Genomic DNA, 22,663 nt, shown 5'->3' with positions numbered 1-22,663 from the left:
ATGATGAAAAATCTCTCTATTTTATTCGGTTCTATTACGTAACCAGCTCTGCTTTGTGTCTGTTTGAGAAAGAGGGAAGTTCTTCGCACGCTTCAGAACCGGTTTTTGTTTATGTCCAGAACAAAGTTGAGGCCTGGATGAGACAAATATTAATGTTTTGGTTTAAAGCTCGGTTAACTATTAATTTAGCTACGTCACAGAGGCAAGAGTTGACTAGTTATCCATCAGCGTACAATAGCGTACATCAAGAGCCATTAAGACTTGGCGCTCACGAGAAAACTTCTTAACTCTTGCCACACGCCTAACCGCGTTGATTTTAATATTAAAATCAAAAAATTTTAAATCATTTCAGTAAATTTAATATTAAGCTTTAATTATAAGGAATTAATTATTATTTAACAATTCTTAGTCTCTTCCATTCGTTCTACAACTAAAAAAAAAAAAAGAAAAAAAAATCAGTTTTTTTTTTTCTACCTTGTATTCAATTTCTTGTTGCAAGGGTATTATTTTTAGCTTTGTTTTTAAAAAAATAAATTAAAACTAGTGTTCAAAATATGATAATTCTCTCACTATTTAATTTTAAAAGAGTTTATTATATTCCTTACTATAATTTTTAGAGAAATTAAGTAGCTTACTTTCCCGGGGTGCATCCCGGTAACGTACTAAACTAACATCCCTCCAAAAAGATTATGCGGCTAAGAGCTTACGAAGTTTAAAAAAATTTGGACATTTTAAAGACTTAATCCCCAATCCTAAAAGTCGCTCAAAAATTTCCTTTAGATCATTTGGGAGAAATATTTGAAAAGTGCAGTATTTTTTTAATTCGTTTAAATCCATCTACTGATAAAAATAAATAGACTGATAATTCTGTTTTCTCAAATATTTTAAGGATTACATCAATAATATTTGCTAGCTTATAACTCTAATTTAAAAAAGAGTTTATTGCACATTTTTAGATATTTAATTATTTTTTATTCGTTTCGTCTGATAAACTCAATGATCAACATGAGCGTGGTAGCATAGGCAGACTTCGTCACCAAATTAGCATTCTTAAAGTAATTTGACACCCCATGTTTAAATTACTTCTATTTAGGCTATAAAAAGGTGTTTATAGGAAACTAAATAATTTAAAATCAACGGTATTTGAAATAAAAAAAAAGATTTGTATCAGAAAGCAATAATAATTTAGAAAGCAAATTCGTTTAACAGAGCATAAAAAAATCACCAAATCGTTGACGTCAATGTTGCCCAATAAATTTTTGTAATGGGTACTAATTGAAACAAAACATACGCTACTTACAAAAATAGCACAATTAATCGAGAGATAGTAAAATTCACTGAGGAGAAACGAGAAAAAGTCGCCATACTATTATTTAAACCAATGTTGCTTAATTAATTTTGGTAATAGACACTTTTGGTATTATAGGAATTGATGCAGTTTTAATAGTTACCAAATATATTAATATAGGTATAATTATTATATTTGTTATCTATTCAACTGTGAAGTCTTAATATAGATACTGCGTAAAGAGGTCTTTACGGGCCTCTAATGGAATTATAAGAGAAAATCATATGATCGTGGTAAATTTTAAATATCATGAGTTTGTCTTGAGTAACAGTATCATGCCAAATGATACTGAATACAAGACAGTCTCTATTTTGATTGGATGAATTACTGAAAACTTGTTTTGTGCATGACTTTGGAGTGTTGTTTAGTACTAATTTATTGTTTGTTTGCATTTTTTCATCAATTACGGAGAATGGCCATTCAGCTAGTAATTAAATAAATTGTTATCTAAAAAGGGAAAACAAAGGATTATACCTTACGAAAGGATCACAGCAGTTGACAGCCCCATATACTCTGCTTGGAATATTTTTAGCTTTTACTAATCGAACAATCAGTCTTTCAGTGGCAACATCATACTCAACTCCGAACCAAAGACGACCGATGTGATTTTCAGGGAAATTGTCTTCCTCTGACTTCTCCTCTGGGACAGATTTGTATATTTCTGGATTTAAACCTCCCAGTAAAGTAGGACCTAAATAATATTTTCATACCTTCAAAACCAACATATCTTTCATAAAATTTAATATATAAAGTTCATTTTTAATACATAAAGTCTAATACAATTTTATCGCAGCTGTATTCCAGTGACTTAAGATAATTGCGTTTCTTAGTCATATAGACACGTATAATAGAAAGTCTAAGTAATCTGAGAATTTTGCATCGTATTAGGTACATTTTTAAAGAGAACAAATTAAAAATTATTAATAAAAGAGCTAGGAACAGAAAATGTTTGCAGCTTCTAGTTACATTTATTTAGCGTACAAATAATTATAAACTAAAAGTAATAATTACGTTTCTTAATCATATGGACACTTATAATAGGAAGTCTAAGTAATCTGAGAATTTTGCGTTCTAATAATCGATAGAATTTTGAATCTTATTAGGTACATTTTTAAAGCGAACAAATTAAAAATCCTTAATAAAAGAGCTAGAAACAGAAGAACTTTGAAATTTCTAGTTAAATTTATTTAGCGTACAAATAATCTATACATAATAATAAAAGCGGCTGTGTGTCTGTCTGTAATCACAATATATCGCCCCAGAAGCCTCGCCCAGGCACGAAACTTGACACAAAATTGTGTTTTGACATAATGAAGAAGTATTTTTTTTCTTTTCGAAAATTTGGATTAGTTTTTTAGTTATCAGTCATTTTGTAAGAAAATCTACGCTTTTTCGTCTTCAAATAAGAGCCATATTAAAAAAACTATTAAAAAATGCATATCTCTTATAAATGTATGCTAATGCGAGCCTTGCAATTGAAATATTAAATTTCGACAACTTAAACCAATAATATTCGCGATCGCAACGAACTATAGGGGGCGTTGTTGTATGAGACGCTTACCTGCGATTTCCATATGAACCGTCATTCAGTTACTCTGGAGACGTCGTTAATGTAGCGTGTAGCATTGCAACGTTCCTTCTTTAATGTGGCTTATTAAATTTAAAAAAGAAAAATGCTTGATCTTCTTTCTTGTACAACCGAAAACAAAATGGTATCTCTTTTTATTAGAGAAGGAATATCCAAAACACATCGGAAAAATATTTGTACATTAACAGAAAAAAATATGTATAATCTTATAAGAGTTAAAACCTAATGCCCGAGAAATAGTATTACTAAATTTAATGATATAACATGAAAGGCCCATTTAAACTTTACATTCTATAGTTTTAAGAATCATATTAGTTCAAAAATTAAAATGAACAAAAAGTATACATAAGCCTCATAATTTTATGAAATTTAATTTTGTAAACAACGTTTTTTGACAACAATTTTTGTCAAAAAATTTCAAGTTTCAATAAAAATCATTATTTAGAAACTAAGAAACGTAAAATAAAGAATGCTGACGAAACAAAAAAAAACAAAAAAAAAAAAAACTCTTTTTTGTCGCCATTTTTAGTGCTACTAATATTCGTCTTTGGGATTTGCCAAAAACAAAACAAGATGCAATTTTATTTTTTCAGGAGGGAAATATTTTACCGAAAAAACGAAAATGTACCAATTCCCACAACATAAAACTTTATCTTGGCAAACGTACGTTTTGGAAATGTTATTTCATTTGGAATCTTATTCATCAGAGTTCATATGGCGATATGATTGTTTTGAATCTATGCTAAACTCTATATCGGCTCATTTTCCACCGAAATCCAATTAACTATTTTGATTTTAAATAAAGTGTTTTATTTTATGAACTGTCGCAAAAATTTTAAGTGTAGATTGGCGGCACTTAAAAACCGCCAAATCTGTAGCGGCGGTGGCGTTAATACGTCGTAAGTACCGAATTTTTATTCCATACTTTTCTGAATCATATTATTTCAAACATTGGAATATACAAGAAGTATACATAAACACATAATGTTATACCATTTAATTTTTCAAAAGTATTTTGAGAACAATTTTTATCAAAAAATTATAAACTAAAAAACGGAAAATAAAGAATTCTTAGGATAAAAAAAACGATTTTAAGAATTATTAACATTGAAATAAAAACTTTCATATTGTTTCTTTTTTTATTATTCTTATAGTTCTTAATCAGACGTAAAAAACCATTCTGTAGAGAACCATCATCAAATGAAAAAAAAATATTTACAAGCAAATTTTTTATTGTAAAAATCATTGCACTTACCTGATTTATGATTCCCGGAGAATTCCAAAATGATAAGTTCCTTGTTTGAAAACTTTATTCTCAAATAATAGATACATAGTTTATACCTTCATTACTTTTAGATAACATACTACACAGCAAAATTTTATAATTGATATGAATTTGAATATGTAGCTAAAAACAGAATAGCTGAATTCTAGTTGAACTTATTCTTTCAAAATTAAAAAAAACTTACCAAGAAAACGATTTAAATTAATTAAGAATCAGCACAAATGGCACTATTTCAAGTAACTTGGATAATTTTTTATTGTTGTTTTCCGAATTATATGGATACAGAAATATATACTATTCTATAACGAAGAAGAATATGCTATAACTATTACAATTCTGTATGTTCTGAATTCATATTTATTCACTGGAATGACGAAAGCAATGTTGACTTCACTTTAATTCGTAATGAATTGAAGACAGAAGAAAAGCATTTTACCTTAATACACACATCTGTAACAGTATCCGAAATCGGAAGTCATCAGTTGCAAGTTTGTTGATAATAGAAATTAAAAATTATTGAGGAATTTTTCTTCAAATGTTTGGCGTGTTCTGTTCCTGAAAGATTTACTAATATTCTGGAGATTTTTTTCAAGTTCTTCGGCCTTTTCCTTAGGGAAATTTTGTTTCTTATTTGCTGCTAAAAATGGCGTCTGATTCAGTCAATGACTTTGATGGAACTAAATGAAAACGTGATAAATTAATGTCCGATATTTACAGGCTCCCGCTAGACGGCGTACTCGAGCGTTGCGATCGCGAATACGAAGGAATTAATAATTTAATTGTAAGGTTCGCATTAGTTTACATTTATCAAAGTGGAGAAAAGTTTAACTTTTGTATTAAAAATGTGGCAACATATTCCATACGTAAATAGAACGCTTTGCTTTGATTTATTTGTCGCTGTTCATAATTGTTATAATAAGTTTTTCTTCTTCTTTCCACGCTCTATTTTTTTTTCTTAAGCGAAGACGATAATTTTTGTAGCAATGTAGAAATAGAAATTGATACCATAAAAAATTATATAGAAATAGAAATTGATACCATAAAAAATTAATTCGTTTTTGGGGTAGACTATATTTGAAGGTGCCCCCGTCAAGTTGTGATCGAGGTTGATCGCCAAGCTGGGCGATGTTGAAAACCAATCGTTATTCTGATTAGTTTAGATTTTAATCGTGATTCTGATTGGTTAAGAATTTAGCGTTGTTTTTAAATGTAATTTCAGAGATCCGTTAGTTCTACTTTGGATACTGGCTGGTAAGGTTACTTTTGCTTCTGGTACTAAAAATGAATACTGTCAATAAGACAAATCTTAAGTTTCTGTACGATTTGAATAACAAAGGAAAAAAAGTAGTGATTGACTGGTGTATGAATGAAGGCTTAATTAGTAATAGATATAAATGTCCTATTTGTGGGAAATATGTCTCTGGTTGAACGTAAAGATTGATCAGATGGATTTGAATGGGTCGTGTGAAAGGTTCAAATGCTCCCAACATAAAAAGATCTATTAGAAAGGGATCGTAGTTTAGACAGTACCTAACTGCAATTAGAGAATTCTGTGCACCAAAATCTGAAGATATTCAAGCTTAATGAAGAAGTGAGTTATTTTTCTCTTTTTCTTTCTGTGCTTACTCCATTAATTATTTTTTCGATTCAAAATGCATTTTAGTGGGTTTATTAATTTTGATTCTATTCTGTTCACTGCAATTTCAAAAAGCTTTGTTTAAATTTTCAATTGTTTCATTGAAATATCACTATGTTTTGGCCGCTATTCCTGTTATCACGGAGTTTTGGCAACCAAGTAAGACGCCAAACATAAGTCGCCGATTTCGCCAAGGGGCACCCTCAAGTATATTTTCCCCCGTTTTTGTGTTCTTTTCATGTATTTAGCACTTTAGTTTTTTTTCTTAAGCGTTGTAGCCATATAATATATAAAATAGGAATGAAATTGTTTTTGGAGGAACGATCACACTTACCTTGGATCTCTTTGGTTTTTCTATTCTTTATTTTAACAGTTTTTATTAAATGTAATTAGTTATTTCAGAAAGTTTCAGTTTGCAGGTAAGCACTTAGATTTTAATACTGAAGTTTCATGATTTGCTTTCATAGTATGTTCTAAAGTATTCGTTGACTTCTTAAAGACCCGATTACTGACATGATGGCAGAACCGCCTTCCAAAAAACTTTGTATTTTGTCAAAGAAAAGGATATTAAGAGATTCTCAAGGAAGAAGGGCCCAAGAAGCGTCTGTGGAACGTCAAAGAAGGATGGAACATGACCGAATTTCGACAAGCAATTCTAGAGCCCAAGAAGTATCAGATAAACGTCAAAGAAGATTAGAAGAGGTTTTCACCTATTGGCCAATGATGATTTCGAAAGCAACTTTTGTATTATGCTTTTACAATTTCTGAGGCCTTTTTTTTAAATAAAAAAAAAAAAACAAGTCTCCACCTGATAGTTATATTATAGGTTAGGTTACCATAGGCCTTAGGTTACCATAGGCCTTATGTTACCATACCAAAGTTACATCTTCAAACATCCTCAAGAGCTATAACACATCTGCAACAGAACTGGATATGAAGACAAAATTGCAGGACAGGAACACTTTAATTATCCACTAATTTTCAGATTTCCTGCTATGTTTTAAAAAACTTTATTTGTGAAAACCGTTAGCGTGGCGGACAGCTGGCCGCCTTTAGCGGCTAGTAATAAAATAAAAGTAAAATTGTTAGAATTATAAATGTGTTCCTTTTCATTCCTAATAATATAGCATGATTTTTGTTGGGTGTCAATAAAATTTTTTCAATATCACAAGACAAAAATCAAAAATAATTTTTTAAGTAAAAGCAGAAAACTTTGTTATTACGTCTAACAGTACTGGGTATCATCTAGTACAGCGAGTAGTACAATAACTATCAGAGATTGGGTTTTGAATCCCAATTTAGAACAAAATAATTAAATTCACTTATCTCGTTGAGGGATTCTAAGGGAGTGGCTCAGAATAAAACTACTTTTTAGTGGTAGCTGTACAGCCCGCCATTATGGAGCAAATAAGTTCGCTAATTACGTAGTGTTAACATTAGCGTGAGAGTTTGAAACTCATTTAGATACTTATAATTATTGATATGGGTAATTGCTCCGCAATGAATTGGGCAAGCAGTTTAAAGGGTTTCTAATGTTAAGATTTTTATCAGATCTCGAAAGAAAGAAGAAATGGGTAATAAATTGCAGAAGATATATATTCATTTATTTATAACTAGCCGCTAAAGGCGGCCAGCTGTCCGCCACGCTAACGGTTTTCACAAATAAAGCTTTTTAAAACATAGCAGGAAATCTGAAAATTTGTGGACAATTAAAGTGTTCCTGTCCTGCAATTTTGTCTTCATATCCAGTTCTGTTGCAGATGTGTTATAGCTCTTGAGGATGTTTGAAGATGTAACTTTGGTATGGTAACATAAGGCCTATGGTAACCTAAGGCCTATGGTAATCTAACCTATAATATAAATATCAGGTGGAGACTTGCTTTTTTTTTTTTTTTTTTAAAAAGGCCTCAGAAATTGTAAAAGCATAATACAAAAGTTGCTTTCGAAATCATCATTGGCCAATAGGTGAAAACCTCTTCTAATCTTTGACGTTTCTCTGATACTTCTTGGGCTCTAGAATTGCTTGTCGAAATTCGGTCATGTTCCATCCTTCTTTGACGTTCCACATATGTTTCTTGGGCCCTTCTTCTTCTTTGAGAATCTCTTAATATCCTTTTCTTTGACAAAATACAAAGTTTTTTGGAAGGCGGTTCTGCCATGTCATGTCAGTAATCGGGTTTTTAAGAAGTCAACGAATACTTTAGAACATACTATGAAAGCAAATCATGAAACTTTAGTATTAAAATCTAAGTGCTTACCTGCAAACTGAAACTTTCTGAAATAACTAATTACATTTAATAAAAACTGTTAAAATAAAGAATAGAAAAACCAAAGAGATCCAAGGTAAGTGTGATCGTTCCTTCAAAAACAATTTCATTCCTATTTTATATATTATATGGCTACAACGCTCAAGAAAAAAAACTAAAATGCTAAATACATGAAAAGAACACAAAAACGGGGGAAAATATACTTGAGGGTGCCCCTTGGCGAAATCGGCGACTTATGTTTGGCGTCTTACTTGGTTGCCAGAACTCCGTGGTAACAGGAATAGCGGCCAAAACATAGTGATATTTCAATGAAACAATTGAAAATTTACGCAAAGCTTTTTAAAATTGCAGTGAACAGAATAGAATCAAAATTAATAAACCCACTATAATGCATTTTGAATCGAAACAAAAATTAATGGAGTAAGCACAGAAAGAAAGAGAGAAAAATAACTCACTTCTTCATTAAGCTTGAATATCTTCAGATTTTGGAGCACAGAATTCTCCAATTGCAGTTAGGTACTGTCTAAACTACGATCCCTTTCTAATAGATCTTTTTATGTTGGGAGCATTTGAACCTTTCACACGACCCATTCAAATTCATCTGATCAATCTTTACGTTCAACCAGAGACATCTTTCCCACAAACAGGACATTTATATCTATTACTAATTACCTAATTACTAATTATCTCTATTACTAATCTATTACTAATTATCTATTACTAAACCTTCATTCATACACCAGTCAATCACTACTTTTTTTCCTTTGTTATTCAAATCGTACAGAAACTTAAGATTTGTCTTATTGACAGTATTCAGTTTTAGTACCAGAAGCAAAAGTAACCTTACCAGCCAGTATCCAAAGTAGAACTAACGGATCTCTGAAATTACATTTAAAAACATCGCTAAATTCTTAACCAATCAGAATCACGATTAAAATCTAAACCAATCAGAATAACGATTGGTTTTCAACATCGCCCAGCTTGGCGATCAACCTCGATCACAACTTGGCGGGGGCACCCTCAAATATAGTCTACCCCAAAAACGAATTAATTTTTTATGATATCAATTTCTATTTCTATATAATTTTTTATGGTATCAATTTCTATTTCTACATTGCTACAAAAATTATCGTCTTCGCTTAAGAAAAAAAAATAGAGCGTGGAAAGAAGAAGAAAAACTTATTATAAAAATTATGAACAGCGACAAATAAATCAAAGCAAAGCGTTCTATTTACGTATGGAATATGTTGCCACATTTTTAATACAAAAGTTAAACTTTTCTCCACTTTGATAAATGTAAACAAATGCGAACCTTACAATTAAATTATTAATTCCATCGTATATTATTGGTTTAAGTTGTCGAAACTTAATATTTCAATTGTAAGGCTCGCATTAGCATACATTTATAAGAGATATCCATTTTTTAATAGTTTTTTTAATATGGCTCTTATTTGAAGACGAAAAAGCATAGATTTTCTTACAAAATGACTGATAACTAAAAAACTAATCCAAATTTTTGAAAAAGAAAAAAAAATACTTCTTCATTATGTCAAAACACAATTTTGTGTCAAGTTTCGTGCCTGGGCGAGGCTTCTGGGGCGATATATTGTGATTACAGACAGACACACAGCCGCTTTTATTATTATGTATAGATTTATTGAATTTATTTACTTATATATGCAGTATATAAACGATCTTAAAATTTAAGAATTTGTCTCTGAATGTCTGTTTTTGTCTGTTTCTTTAAAAATAAATAAGCGAATAACTTTTCTGGGTTACTTAAATTGTTCAGTTCTAACTATATATAGAATATAAGAATTTTCATTGAAAATTGCATTTATTAAGAAAATATTTATTTGAAATATGACCTTTAAACAACATTTAATCATTTCTTTAACAATTTTGAGTGTTTGTGTGGTATGAAACCAAATAAATAAAGGCAAGAGATTGGCTGAATAAGTATTCGCCAAACTTATCTCAGAATCGCCAAGTTTTGTATTCATCTCTAAGTGTTTCCTTTCATTTTATTAAAAATAAATATTTACCTGTTTCTAATTGTATTTAATTTTGATTTACTAATATATCATATAGTTAGCTTTTTAATCCTGGCTCATTTAATTTTTTCAGTTATTTATAATATATCAATTAAAGTTCAAACTGTTTGTTTACATTTATAATAAGAGATCTATTTAATTTGCGATCTTTCGTATGTTTTTGGATCCATAAATGTTATCTTTTTTATTTAAAATTCTTGTGATTAATTGCTGAAATAATTCGTTTCTGTTGTAGAAAAGTCAATGGGAGTATGTTTACGAAATTTACACTCTGATTATGTGATTGAATTTAAGTATGAAAATACAAACAGTATTTAAAATTTTCTTCATTCATTTTGTAGAATCTCAATTTAAACAGGAAAGATGGTAAAAATAAATTAAGGCCTGATGCTATTCCAAATCCTTTAAAAATTCCTCCAAAAAGATAGAATGAATAAATTGTCCAAAACCAGAATCAATTTTAGATGAGCTTAAATCTAAGCAAGTATAAATTTACAGATTCCTCTCCATTTGATTGTTTTTTATTTTATAATTATTAAAGAGCCAAAAATGTGTATAAACTGTTTTTATCTAATAATAAATAATAGTTTTCCTTTAGATAACAATAATAATAAAATTTTTAATGAATTCATTCAAGTATTAAAAAAAAGGTTTTCGAAAGAAAAAGTAAATTGATGTATGCTGACATGTTTTTCTTTACGAATTATCCTAGTTCATGTTAGCGTCGCTTGTAGGAATAAGTTGCCAAATCTTGTAGCCCTTCCGCATCAGTGAAAGGTTTTGCTCCGAAATGGCGGACGAGTGGGCTTCGCTAATTCCGGGGTCCTAATGTACCATAAATGTCCTTTAGTAGTCCAAACGTAATGACATATTTCGTAATTTCAACCACTGCGCATCTTAGTACCCCGAACGTAATGACATCTTTCTTATTTTTCATCTACTGCGCAGTTAACTTCGTCACTTCGGACTACTAAATTGATCCGTGCTGAGACCTTCCTACCTCTACTAGGAGGTGTTGACCTAACTCATAAGAATTATTTAAGTTTGATGTCACATTTGTGTACCATCTATTGGTTAATGAAAACGAGGCCTGGATTCAATAGATAATTATAATAAAGTATTTTTCTTCTAATCACGTTGTTTTGCTTTATTTATACATAGTACAAAATGTACCCCATCTTTGAATGAAAATTAAATCTATGCCATTAATTGAAATTTCGACTACTTTCCGAGATAAAAAATACGAACTAAAAGTAAAAAAAACGAACAGGCGCAAAACTTTTTAAAAAAATTTAAAAATTAATTCAAAAAATTATAATATTTGAATTATCATATTTAAAATACAATATTTAAATTATAGAAAAAAATTTAAAACAACGTTTCTCAAGAGGAGAGGATTGGATAAATAATTTTTTTTTGTTCAATCTAAAACGAAAAACGTAGTTTGCATCACTTTCGTAGTAAACTACTTTCACTAAAGAACCCCCACGTCACTAAAAAGTGATGCGCTCTACTTTTTTTTTTGTCTTATGTGTGACAAAAATAGTATACGTCATTCTAATATAGCACTTGAAAAACGTGATTTTTGAAATTTTTTATTCTGTTTTATTACAAGTTTTCTTAAATACAACAGTGGCTGTAAAAATATTTAAAAACGGAAATTCTCAAAAAACTTTCATAGAATTAGAATTTTTCTTTTTTTACCTCCTTCTAACTGAGACAACTTTGTACACAGAGCGCCAGCACTTTCGATGGAATTTGCTGTCACTGCAGGGTCTACAGGACTTGGTAGGGTTGTTACAGGAGCACTTGGTACAACGAAATCAACTGGTTTTTGAGTGCTGAAAAAAACCACGCCAAAAATCTTACAAATATATTATGAAAGACAAACCAATTATTCACTGGACAACTACCTATGGTACGTATTTTAATAATTCATAGCAAATATCAATGCCATTTTTGCTACATATTTATTAACTTGCTTTTGCATCTGTGACGATTCTCTCTCGTGATTAAAATTTCCTCCACTTTATGACTAACTAGAGCACTCAAATCTCAACTACAGCTCCGTGTAGCTAATAGTTTTATTTTCACTTAGGCATTGTAATGAATGTAATGAATTAAACATTGTAAAACGATGAATGCAAAATTGTAAAAAACCTATTTTGAAGTTTTTATATTAACCCAAAATTAATTTAGAGCTTAAAAAAAATTACAATGACGTTGCTGAATTAAGCGAAGTGACTGAATTAAATGATTTTTCATCACAATAGCATTGGAAGCTATGAGTAAATCTGTATTAATACTATAAAACAATTTGAGTTCCTTCAATTGAATGATTTTATATTTAGATGGAGCTATCTTACCGTCAAAAAAAAAAAAGAAGAAAATGATTGTGGCAATCAAGGAGCTAGGTGGGCAAAGTAAGCAGGGGATAGGGAAACCCAATTTAACTTCGTTACAACGGTATCTACTAAGGAATATAATTTGATAAATCGTATTTGATAAACTGTATTATTTGTTCTCAAAACTTTTCATAAAATGTTTAGTTGCCAAAAATTCAGCTAAGCTTTTATGTCTAAAATAGGTCAATTTTGAATTACTCAATAATGTTGCATTAAATCTTTATTTTTCATTTTTAACGTTGGCTAAAATGGAATTCTTTTCAAAACTAGACTTATTTAAAAATAAATAATAAAAAAATAATTCTCTTTTAAAATTAATTAGCCTTTTATTAACTTAATTTCGTGAATCCTTTTAAAAGAGAAAAATTGCTTTTTTTAATATAAAAATTGCAAATTTAAAATATGACAGTACTCACTTAAATAGTTGAAAGAATTTGAATATTCGAAATTTATTTCATTGTTTTCCCTGAAGGATTTTAAAACAGAAACAGCTTACATTTATTAAAAAAAAAACTCTTAACAAAATAACCTTTACTGCATCTAGTATAAAAAAAGGTATTCTTGAATATTTACTTACAGATCGATTACATTTCTTTTCTGTGTATTTTTGCAACTTTTTTAGCGGAAACTTTAAAATTGTGTAAAACATGACATTTTTGATTTCCATCTTTTAAATTTTATACTAATTTAGTATTACCGTAAACCGGGGCGAGTCTACCCATTTTAGTTTTATTTAATTTTCACTATTTTAAATTGCAAATAAATTTTTTTTTTACCGACGGAGGACTTAATTCAGACTTTAAGGAAGATGGCGCTGTAGTAGTTTGATCCGTTTTTATTTATTTGGTGTCATTTTAACCGACTTATTCAAACGTCTTTTGAGAGATTTGTATTGAAAATCAGCAAATTTTTAGTTGGTGCTCCGTAAGTATATTATTATTATTACTATTTTCACTTTGATTAAGTGATAAACTTATCTAAGACTAAGATTACATTAATTTTATATGAAAAAAAAACACAAAAAGAATGTAAGTTTTGCTGTTGTAAACAAAAAGCCAGAATTCGCGGGGCGAGTCTACCCATTCGTATTTAGTTTTAATAAAGCATAATAATATAATTTAGAACTTTGTTTATGTTAAAATTAAGTCATTTTAAATGAATTTGAGTATATTATTTCAATTCTGCATTGATAAATTTATCATTAATAAGAAAATTTATAAGTTAAATATAAATGTAAATATAAAATATGTTTATTTTACCTATTTTTTCAATTTTTATATTACAAAATTAACTTTTTTTATTTAATGCAAGTTAAATAAATTATTATTTATTATTACAGATGGTTCGAAATTATATTCGCAAAACAAATGGATTTAAATGTTACAAAAAAAATGCCACCTGAGATGGAAAAGGCTATCCAAAGGATAAAAGCCAAACAATAACAATATTAATTTTAATTTATTTTTATCAACAATAATCAGAATTTTTTTTTTATTTCATGTTAATGACTATAAAAACAAAACTGTGATCAAAATGTGATAATCGATCAAATACTCAATTTGTGTTACTTTATGAATATAGAAATGGAATATATAATAAAGTTATGAATTTTACTTCATAAATATCCTATATAGTAACTAAAATAACAATTTAATAGTAAAATTTGATTATTTACAATGTTAACATTCATTTTAGTAGAATGGGTAGACTCGCCCCATAAGAGAGATTTGTCAGCAGTTCTATAAAAATATACAGTAACAGCGTAACTGTTAATATTTTCTAAAATCGATTTCACAGCTTTAAAGAGGGATAAATAGCGATTCCGAAACACCTATTAAAAGCCTTTTTTCTTTAATATTTACAAAAGTTTGACCACTTGAAAGTTGACAAACTGAAAAAATGATTAGACTCGCCCCGGTTTACGGTATTTCTCCACTTTCAAATTATTGAAAGTGGAGAAAGTACTTTTTTTTCTCTATTTTCCATAATAAAGATCAAAGAGGAAGAATAATTCATGTTCATGAAAGCTGATTCTGAGAAAAAACGAATTTCAAGACGGGCATGCACAGCTTTTCTTCAGCAAGGTCTATTTTCACTGCGTAATAACTCTCGGGGCGAACTGATTTTACACGTTATTGATTTGACAAAACTTAGTAATACTCGAAATGCAACAGATGGTAATTTAATCTTCATGTTATGTGAAAAAATCAAGATGAACTGTTTTCCCCACTTGATCTTCACAGGCATATTTAGTTTTGAAGTCCCAAACATGAAACTAGTGTTATAAAAGTGGCTCATTTAATATATTTTTCTTACATTTTTTCGCATTCGAATACTATCAAATAAATAAACAAATATTTTAAGCCAAATAAATTACTATATTATAAAAATTTAATAAACAAATAAATAAATAATTTAAAAAAAGAGAAAGAAAGGAAAATGTCAGAAACAATTCCATATGCTCTTGAAATCTGCATTGGGAAAAAAGTATGGCCACAACTATTAGAATATGGCACAATTTACCTTGTTTCTGGCTCTATGGGAACATGATAAAGCTCGAGAGTTTTTACCGAAACACTTTGGGGATGATTTTGGCAAAATTAATTATAAAATATTAGGATCCCTTAGAGCATGGCATAAAAACCATTCATTTGATTATATTTATTTCACAGTTTTGTATTTTTTAAATTTGTGGTGGTAAGAACTGTAATTTTGAAACCGGAAATTATGGTAAACCGTTACCATATGAGCGGAAAAATTACCAAATGAATGATGAATGATTTAAATACCGTATGTTTTGATTTTATAACCAAAATTATCAGAATTGTTTTTTAACTGGAAAGGACATTACCACACAGCACGGTAATGTCACCGGAATTTTCTCCGTTGTGTGATAATTTACTTAAGCATAAAATTTTAGCATTCGAAATTTATTTTTATTTATTTTACAAAAAGCCGTTTGAAGTTTTTTTCCCCTTAAATCTCTGTTTCATTTTTCTTCTTTTATGAAATATTCTTTCCATTATCTTCTGTACATAAAAGTTTCGAAAATCATTTCTTTAATGAATAACCAAAAATTCTTTCCTCTCTTATTGCTCCTTTGCGTTTTTCTAAACTGAGGTAAAGAGCAATTCCGCCAAAACATTAGAATACATTTTCTTGAGTGCATTTCCCAAAACTAAAAATCTAATTTAAGCACTTAAATAATATAGAATCATTCGCATATCCAAAGTTCAGATCCTTTTTTAAACTCATTTTTACGTATGAATCATGCTTCTTTAAAATATGAAAGAACTTGAATAAGAACGTTTTTTAAAAAGAGAATATTTTAAGAGGAATATAAACAAAATTTGAGCTTGATAACACTACTTATTTGGTTGACACAAAAAAAATGGAAGTAACGAAATTATTACTTCTAATAATAGTTTTTGTCGTTAACAAAAGCACTTATTTTAATATAAATTTGCAATTTAATATTTTTAATTTCATAAAAAATATGTCTTAAAATATGCTAATTAAGTAACGCAGATATTATTTAAGTTAGATAGTCATTCCCCAAAAAGTGTTTCTTTTTAAATAAAAAAACATTTATTTAAACGGATGCAAATATTCACCCCTCAAGATAAAGGACTCCATCTGGGGGCTGAAGCAGTTCAATCAGTAGAGCGGTCTAAAAAGTACAATTAGCATTAAGTTCCTTTTAGTACTTTTTATTACTTTAGCACATTTCGCCATATTTAAACAAACAAAATCATTATTGAATACGTTCATTAAACTCTTTTATCTAAAGAGAAGCACAAAAATAATTTTTTGTACTCATTTGTTATTTTTCACTATTAAATTTAATAATAATCACAAAAAAAATTTGCATTGTCAGGTATGCAAATTTTTATTTCAGTTCAGACAATGTAATTTTAAATAACAAAATCCATAATTTCCACTAAATCGTGCAATCAGTTCCCGAGTAAAATTTAAAAACTTTTTTGAAGTCTTATTGTTCAGAAACTGTTTGTGCATTTTCAGTCATGGGTTTATTGTAGCATGATTCACATAAATTTTTTGTGACACATGAATGAAAACTCAACAGTGGAAAGAATTAAGTAAACGAGGTTTATCGATAAATAGGAACGTCCGAAAGTAGTATAGAAAATGCTAGAAGTAAGACGTGGATTAATTCCATAAATATCAGGAGTGTCACCACCACTGGACTGAACTTTTAACTTTCATCAACATTACGATTGACACCACCCCAGAATTGAACTCCCAATTCCATTACCACCACTGGACCTAACTTTTAACTCCCATTAGCATTAGGATTGACACCACGAAGGTATTGAACTTCCAATTCCATTACCATAGGGTGAATGAACTTTTAAGTCGCATCAACATTAGGATTGACACCACCAAGAGATTGAACTCCCAATTCCATCATCACCCCTGTACTGAACTTTTAACTCCTATCAGCGTTAGGATAGACACCACCAAGGAATTGAACTTCCAATTCCATTACCACGACTAGACTAAACTTTCAACTCCTATCAGCAATAGGATTGACACCAGCAAGGAATTGAACTTCCAATTCCATTACCACCACTAGACTAAACTTTTAACTCCCATTAGCATTAGGATTGACACCACCAAGGAATTGAAATTCCAATTCCATTACCACGACTAGACTAAGCTTTTAACTTCCATCAGCAATAGGATTGACACCACCAAGGAATTGAACTTCCAATTCCATTATCACAGGGTGAATGAACTTTTAAGTCCCATCAACATTAGGATTGACACCATCAAGGGATTGGAATCATAATTTTATTACCAGCACGGAAATGAAATCATGGACACACGCATCACAGCAGCACACGCAAAATCAGTTGAGGTTCATAAAACCCATAACAGTTATTCCACTCCTGAATTCAATTAAAATAATGTTAATGTGACGAATCTGAAATTTTGAGGTTTTTTCTAAATTCCACTTATTTGGAAGGCATGAAGATCAGCATTCTCAAAAACAAATTCAGATGCTACTTTGCCAAAATTCTCGGAGCCTCTTTCTAGGACAGAGAACAATGAGCTATCACACTTCAGCCAGCACCATCTAATGAAGCGTATTGTCAGCAGTAAACTCCTACCTGTAGAAAGTAATACGGAAAACGAACAATTTTCGTCTTTCTTCCTATCTCAATTGAAAGTCCTGCCGTTGAACGACGTAATTCCAGAAAATAAGGAAAAGAGTGTCTTTGTGTATAAGAGAGAAAACGCTGACTACTTTACTTTTATTCTGAACCTGATTTGCATTAAGTCGATGTAACAGCTACAACATAAATTATTAATCATAATATTATAATAATATTATAATTATATTATATTAATATTGTAATTATTAACATCTACTTAATAAAAATATATGCCAATTCTCAATCGTGAGGAGCAAAGCGACCATGCTGCCTTCTGGTGACCTGCTCCACGCTCACTAAAAAATGCAAAAAAATATATATTCTAATTTGATAAGCAAGATCGACGCTTTTAAGTTCATAGACTGACGGAACATTACACTATTCAGATAAGAATTTATTTAATTTTTAATAAATTTTGAATGAAATATATTATTCTATCACAGTAACTGTTACTGTTCTTAACGTAAGACCACTTGTTCCTGTTAAATGAATTCCATTTAATAATTAATAATTGTTCCTGGAAGCTCTCCATATCTTAATCCCATAGAAACAGAGAGTCGAGGCACAATTTGTGAACAAAGACTCTATATATATGAATTGCAGAACGTAAAGTAGGTTAATTTGTTCATTAATTCAAATATGGCATAAGGGCGAAGAGATAGTTGAAAACTGTAAAAGCCTGAGAATTTGCTAAACCGACAACTTGCTTCACGGTCACTAAATAAATGTAAACAAAAGACTTAAACATTGACAAAGCTTCTGATTTAACAATCAGTAGTAGATTATCGCTTTTAAATTTGTAGACTGACAGAAATTCAGAAACTAGTCCCAATGAATTGCTGTTTTCCAAAATGTGTGTTTGAATAAGTAAATAATCAATAATAAGAAGAATTAATTAATATTTTTTAATTAAAAATCAACTCACTGGTCACTTATAAAAAGGCTATAATTTTTTTTAAAAAAAACAAGGACTTGGTATAAAAATAACTCTTTCAAACTTAAAATGCTCTGTATAAAATTTTTCAATATGAGAACTGGACATTAGGATTAAAAATTATTATTTTGCATAATTCTTTCTAATTTTCTCAAAATATTTCACAGAAGGGTTTTAAAATATTTTATACTATTTTTAAATATTTATGAAATTTAACTATGATTTTTCACGTAGATAGTGGACTTATTTATAATCTGACCAGTCTTTTCTGGAATACTTTGAGTGAGAATATGAGTTCCTTAGAAATATGTCTAAGTCATATCTGTAATATCCGAAACGTGTTTTGACGTGTCCATAATGCTTTAAAGCATTCACCGAAGAGAATATATAACATAAAAAGTTAATCTTTAGAGACAACTTTTAAATGTTATGTTATCTATAAATGTATTTATAGACAACTTTTGTACGTACTATTCTTATGTATTTGTCTTGTTTTTATTCTTCTGTATTTGCTTTATGTATTCTATATTTTATATTATGTATTATATTCTTTTCCTGGACTTTGACAAAACCTTTGGGGTACAGAGAGAGCAATTTTAGACTTTTTGTCGTGCTCTCTCGATAGAAAAGATTTTGCTTTTATGACTTTCGAAGTTGGTATCCCCTGAAGACGTCAACTTCGGTTGCCATATTAATCCATTTTTTTCATATTTCAATGTTTCTCTTGTTTTAATTCCTTTCGAATTCACCGCTGCTTTGCGCGTTTTTTTCATAGGAAGTATTATTATTTTTAATATCTTTTAAAATTGTGAATTCTTTTCTTAATTTGTATTTATTTAACTTCATTCTTGACCAAATGCAAAAAATATGTAATAAAATCGAATATTACGAAACACCCTGCAAATGAAATATTTAATAACAAAGAGATTTTTGACAAAATTCAAAAGATATGTAATAAAATCGAAAATTGTGAAACACCTTGCAAATGTAATATTTTAGTGTAATAAAACTGTGAATACATCAATTAAAATAGGTCGAAACACTTGAACCCATTGGCGCTTTTGATCTTTTTAGGGACAAATAAAAATGTATCGTTAGCCTACGTAAATTGTTTCTTTTTCTGATATAAATTTGGTAGAAAGTATTTTCAAGTACTCTTTTCCTCGTTCTTTTCATTAACGATAAACAAGTATCAAGCATTCCACTGATAATGAAGCTTTTTTCACATTTCCGATTCTGAATAGAAAGTAGTTTTTCACAATGTTAAGAAAGATCAAATGTTAAGAATGAACAAGTCAAATTGTTTGGTTATGTATAATTTTTAATTTGTTGACAAATTATGAGTCCCGCAGTGGACTGATCGTTAAGACACAGTTCCCAGCAGATCACCGAAGTCAAGCATCACTGGCTACGGTCAGTGTGCGGGTGGGTGACCACTTGGATCAGCCTGCGTAGGGACCGAGGGTGTGCGGTATTGGTCCTCGTTAAACTGTGCTACCGTAAAGTGCTCGACTTCGCGCGCAGGTCGTCGGGCTACCGAAGCGGGGGAGCCATCCTCTCCGCAAAGGATCAAAACTGTGATGGCATGTCTTCGGATCATCCTCCGGGATGTTTCCCAGACCGTCGCCAATAGCCCATTGTGCAGCTCTAGTGCGACGTAAATTAACAACACCAACAACAACGACAAATTATGAATTCTATAAATATTTTAACGAGTGCAAATACAACAATAGTATTTTTCTTGGAATCTTATCTTGGTTTTTAGCCTTTATTTTTTTTCTCAAATTCTGACTGTGAATCTAAACTGTTAACGATTAATTGTGTTTTTCTGCATAACCGGCGTTAAATAATCGATCAATATCACATCTCTGGCTACCAATGTTCAGCTTTAAAGTTCTCAATGAAACGAAAGAAAGAGGTAAGAATTGCTCCCATTAATTTCTAAAATTAAGTTTGAAATTTAAAAATTCCAAATTTTGATGTTACTATTCAATTTCTAAATGCAAATACGAATTAGAAATAAAAGTACACATTCAATGCTTCATCTTTAAGAAACATTCACAATTTAGCTATTGAGGTAAAGTAATTAGTTTTTGATTTTCTCATTTAATTCCTTTCAGCTTTTGCCAATCCATTCTTTACTTTTCAACTCGTCAGTGACTGCATTCGATCAAAAATCACGCGAAGTGAAGTTCGTGTCTGAAAAGGGAATGGTCTGAGAAAGAATTTTATGGGTCGCGAGATTAACTACGAGCTATTGTGAAAAAGAATACGAAACAGTTAATTAAAGTTTAAATGTGCATCGTGTTTTAGGTTAAGTTTGTTTGGATAGTTGTAGCAGATTTGAATAATTCACGATTTCATTCCAAATACTAAATCATATTTTTTCATAAAAACTGCTTTATGTAGATTAGGAGGACAAGATTTTAAGCTAAAGTTAAAAAAATTTGTTTATTCTAACTCGTTTTGTTCAGTAACTTCTAATGAAATAGATAATAATCAAATCAATAGTTAAAATTGATTAAAATACCTTTTTATTCTCTTTAATCAGAATATATTAACTACCTCTTTTTTAAAAAAAAACTGCATAAAAATTAGAATTTTAAATTTTTTAAAAATTAAAAGTTTCTTTTACTTAATTTGATAACAAAAAAGAATGATTTCAAAAGTTTGCAGACAATTTTTATTTCAGTAATGTAAACTAATTAATTCATTACGATTAATATGAAACAATTTGTCTTTCCTTACTAATAATGCTAAAAATAGATTGTTGTTTATTAATTTATTTGTTTGTTTCTTTTTAATGCCTACAGCTATATAAAATGTGTTTAAAGTTTCAAATCAATTGCTTGTTTAAAAATAAAAAAAAGTTTCAATTGAATTCACTTAAATTGGCTGAAGTGAAAAATTAAACATCCTAAATAATAATTTAAAAAAATTACTGAATGATTTTTTTTTTAAATTTATGAAATTGATTTTTAAATATTTGCCAGCATTGAATTTATTGTATTTATTTTTAAGAGCATGAAATTTTTCAACAGGCACATTTAAAAAGTGAATATGATAAAAAAAAAGTTTGAAAAAGTATAATATAAAAAATATATATGATCCAAAACTATAATTTTTATTTATACATTAAGAGTTAAACAAATTTATTTAGAAAAACTTACACTTTGTTAAACATTTTTTTGCTATCAATTGATATAAAGCAATTATTTTAAAGCATCGCAAAAATGAGTATATGAAATTGAGAAACATTAAAATCAAAACCATTTTTACCATTTATAAAGTACCATTTAAGTACTTTTCAAATCTTATAATGAACTATTTTGTTAAATTATTTGCTCCATAAATAATTGAATTATTATTTTAGTTATTCACTTCATATTAATCATAATATAATTATAATTTTTAATATAAATTGTATTCAGAATTATAATTGCATTAATTGTGTTAGTTATGAAACATTTATTTTGCTAGGAGCAAAAAATAATTAAATTTGTAATATTTTAAAATTGATTAGAATGTTACATATTTTTTTTTAAAAAAGATTCTGATAATGTAGAAATAAAATTTCTAGTAATGGAAATCAGTTAATTAATTAAAGTTACTGGAGACCGCTGCAAAATAATTAATAAAATTAAAATATTTAGTAAATATTTATTTCTTTAATCAATAAAGTGAATTTAAGAACTTTTATTTCATAAAAATTCAAATATATTAGAATGTTTTAAACAATAATAAATGTAACGAATTTTTAATATTAAAATAAAACTTAATCTTAAAACGTCTGTTTCATTTTCGTTCGAATTTTTTGTACGACTGTTTAAAAATATATGTACTTCGTAAATCCTACCAAAAATGGAAAAAAATTACTTCCTCTTCTATTTCCGGAGAAAAAAGTTTCGGCACTTTAGCTATTTACCGATTTCATTTCCACCTATTTGTTCAAAAGTTTCACAGTCT

At 29.2% G+C, this 22,663-nt stretch overlaps 1 protein-coding gene across 1 annotated transcript in view; it reads right to left on the bottom strand.

Annotated features, from left to right (window-relative positions):
* Positions 1–22,663, bottom strand: part of LOC107447089 (synaptotagmin-15) — a 75,797-nt gene that overhangs the window by 24,826 nt on the left and 28,308 nt on the right. Inside the window, exons 3-4 of the mRNA XM_016061903.4 lie at positions 11,883–12,019; positions 1,823–2,039 (exon numbers count right to left, since the gene is read on the bottom strand). Coding sequence (XP_015917389.3) covers positions 1,823–2,039; positions 11,883–12,019 — 354 coding nt within the window. The remainder of the gene's footprint in view (positions 1–1,822; positions 2,040–11,882; positions 12,020–22,663) is intronic.

The sequence above is a fragment of the Parasteatoda tepidariorum genome, chromosome 3, assembly GCF_982258835.1.
Source record: "Parasteatoda tepidariorum strain Cologne lab strain chromosome 3, Ptep-v5.0, whole genome shotgun sequence".
In the NCBI taxonomy this organism is placed as follows: domain Eukaryota; kingdom Metazoa; phylum Arthropoda; class Arachnida; order Araneae; family Theridiidae; genus Parasteatoda; species Parasteatoda tepidariorum.
This window is presented reverse-complemented; position numbering and strand designations above follow the sequence as displayed.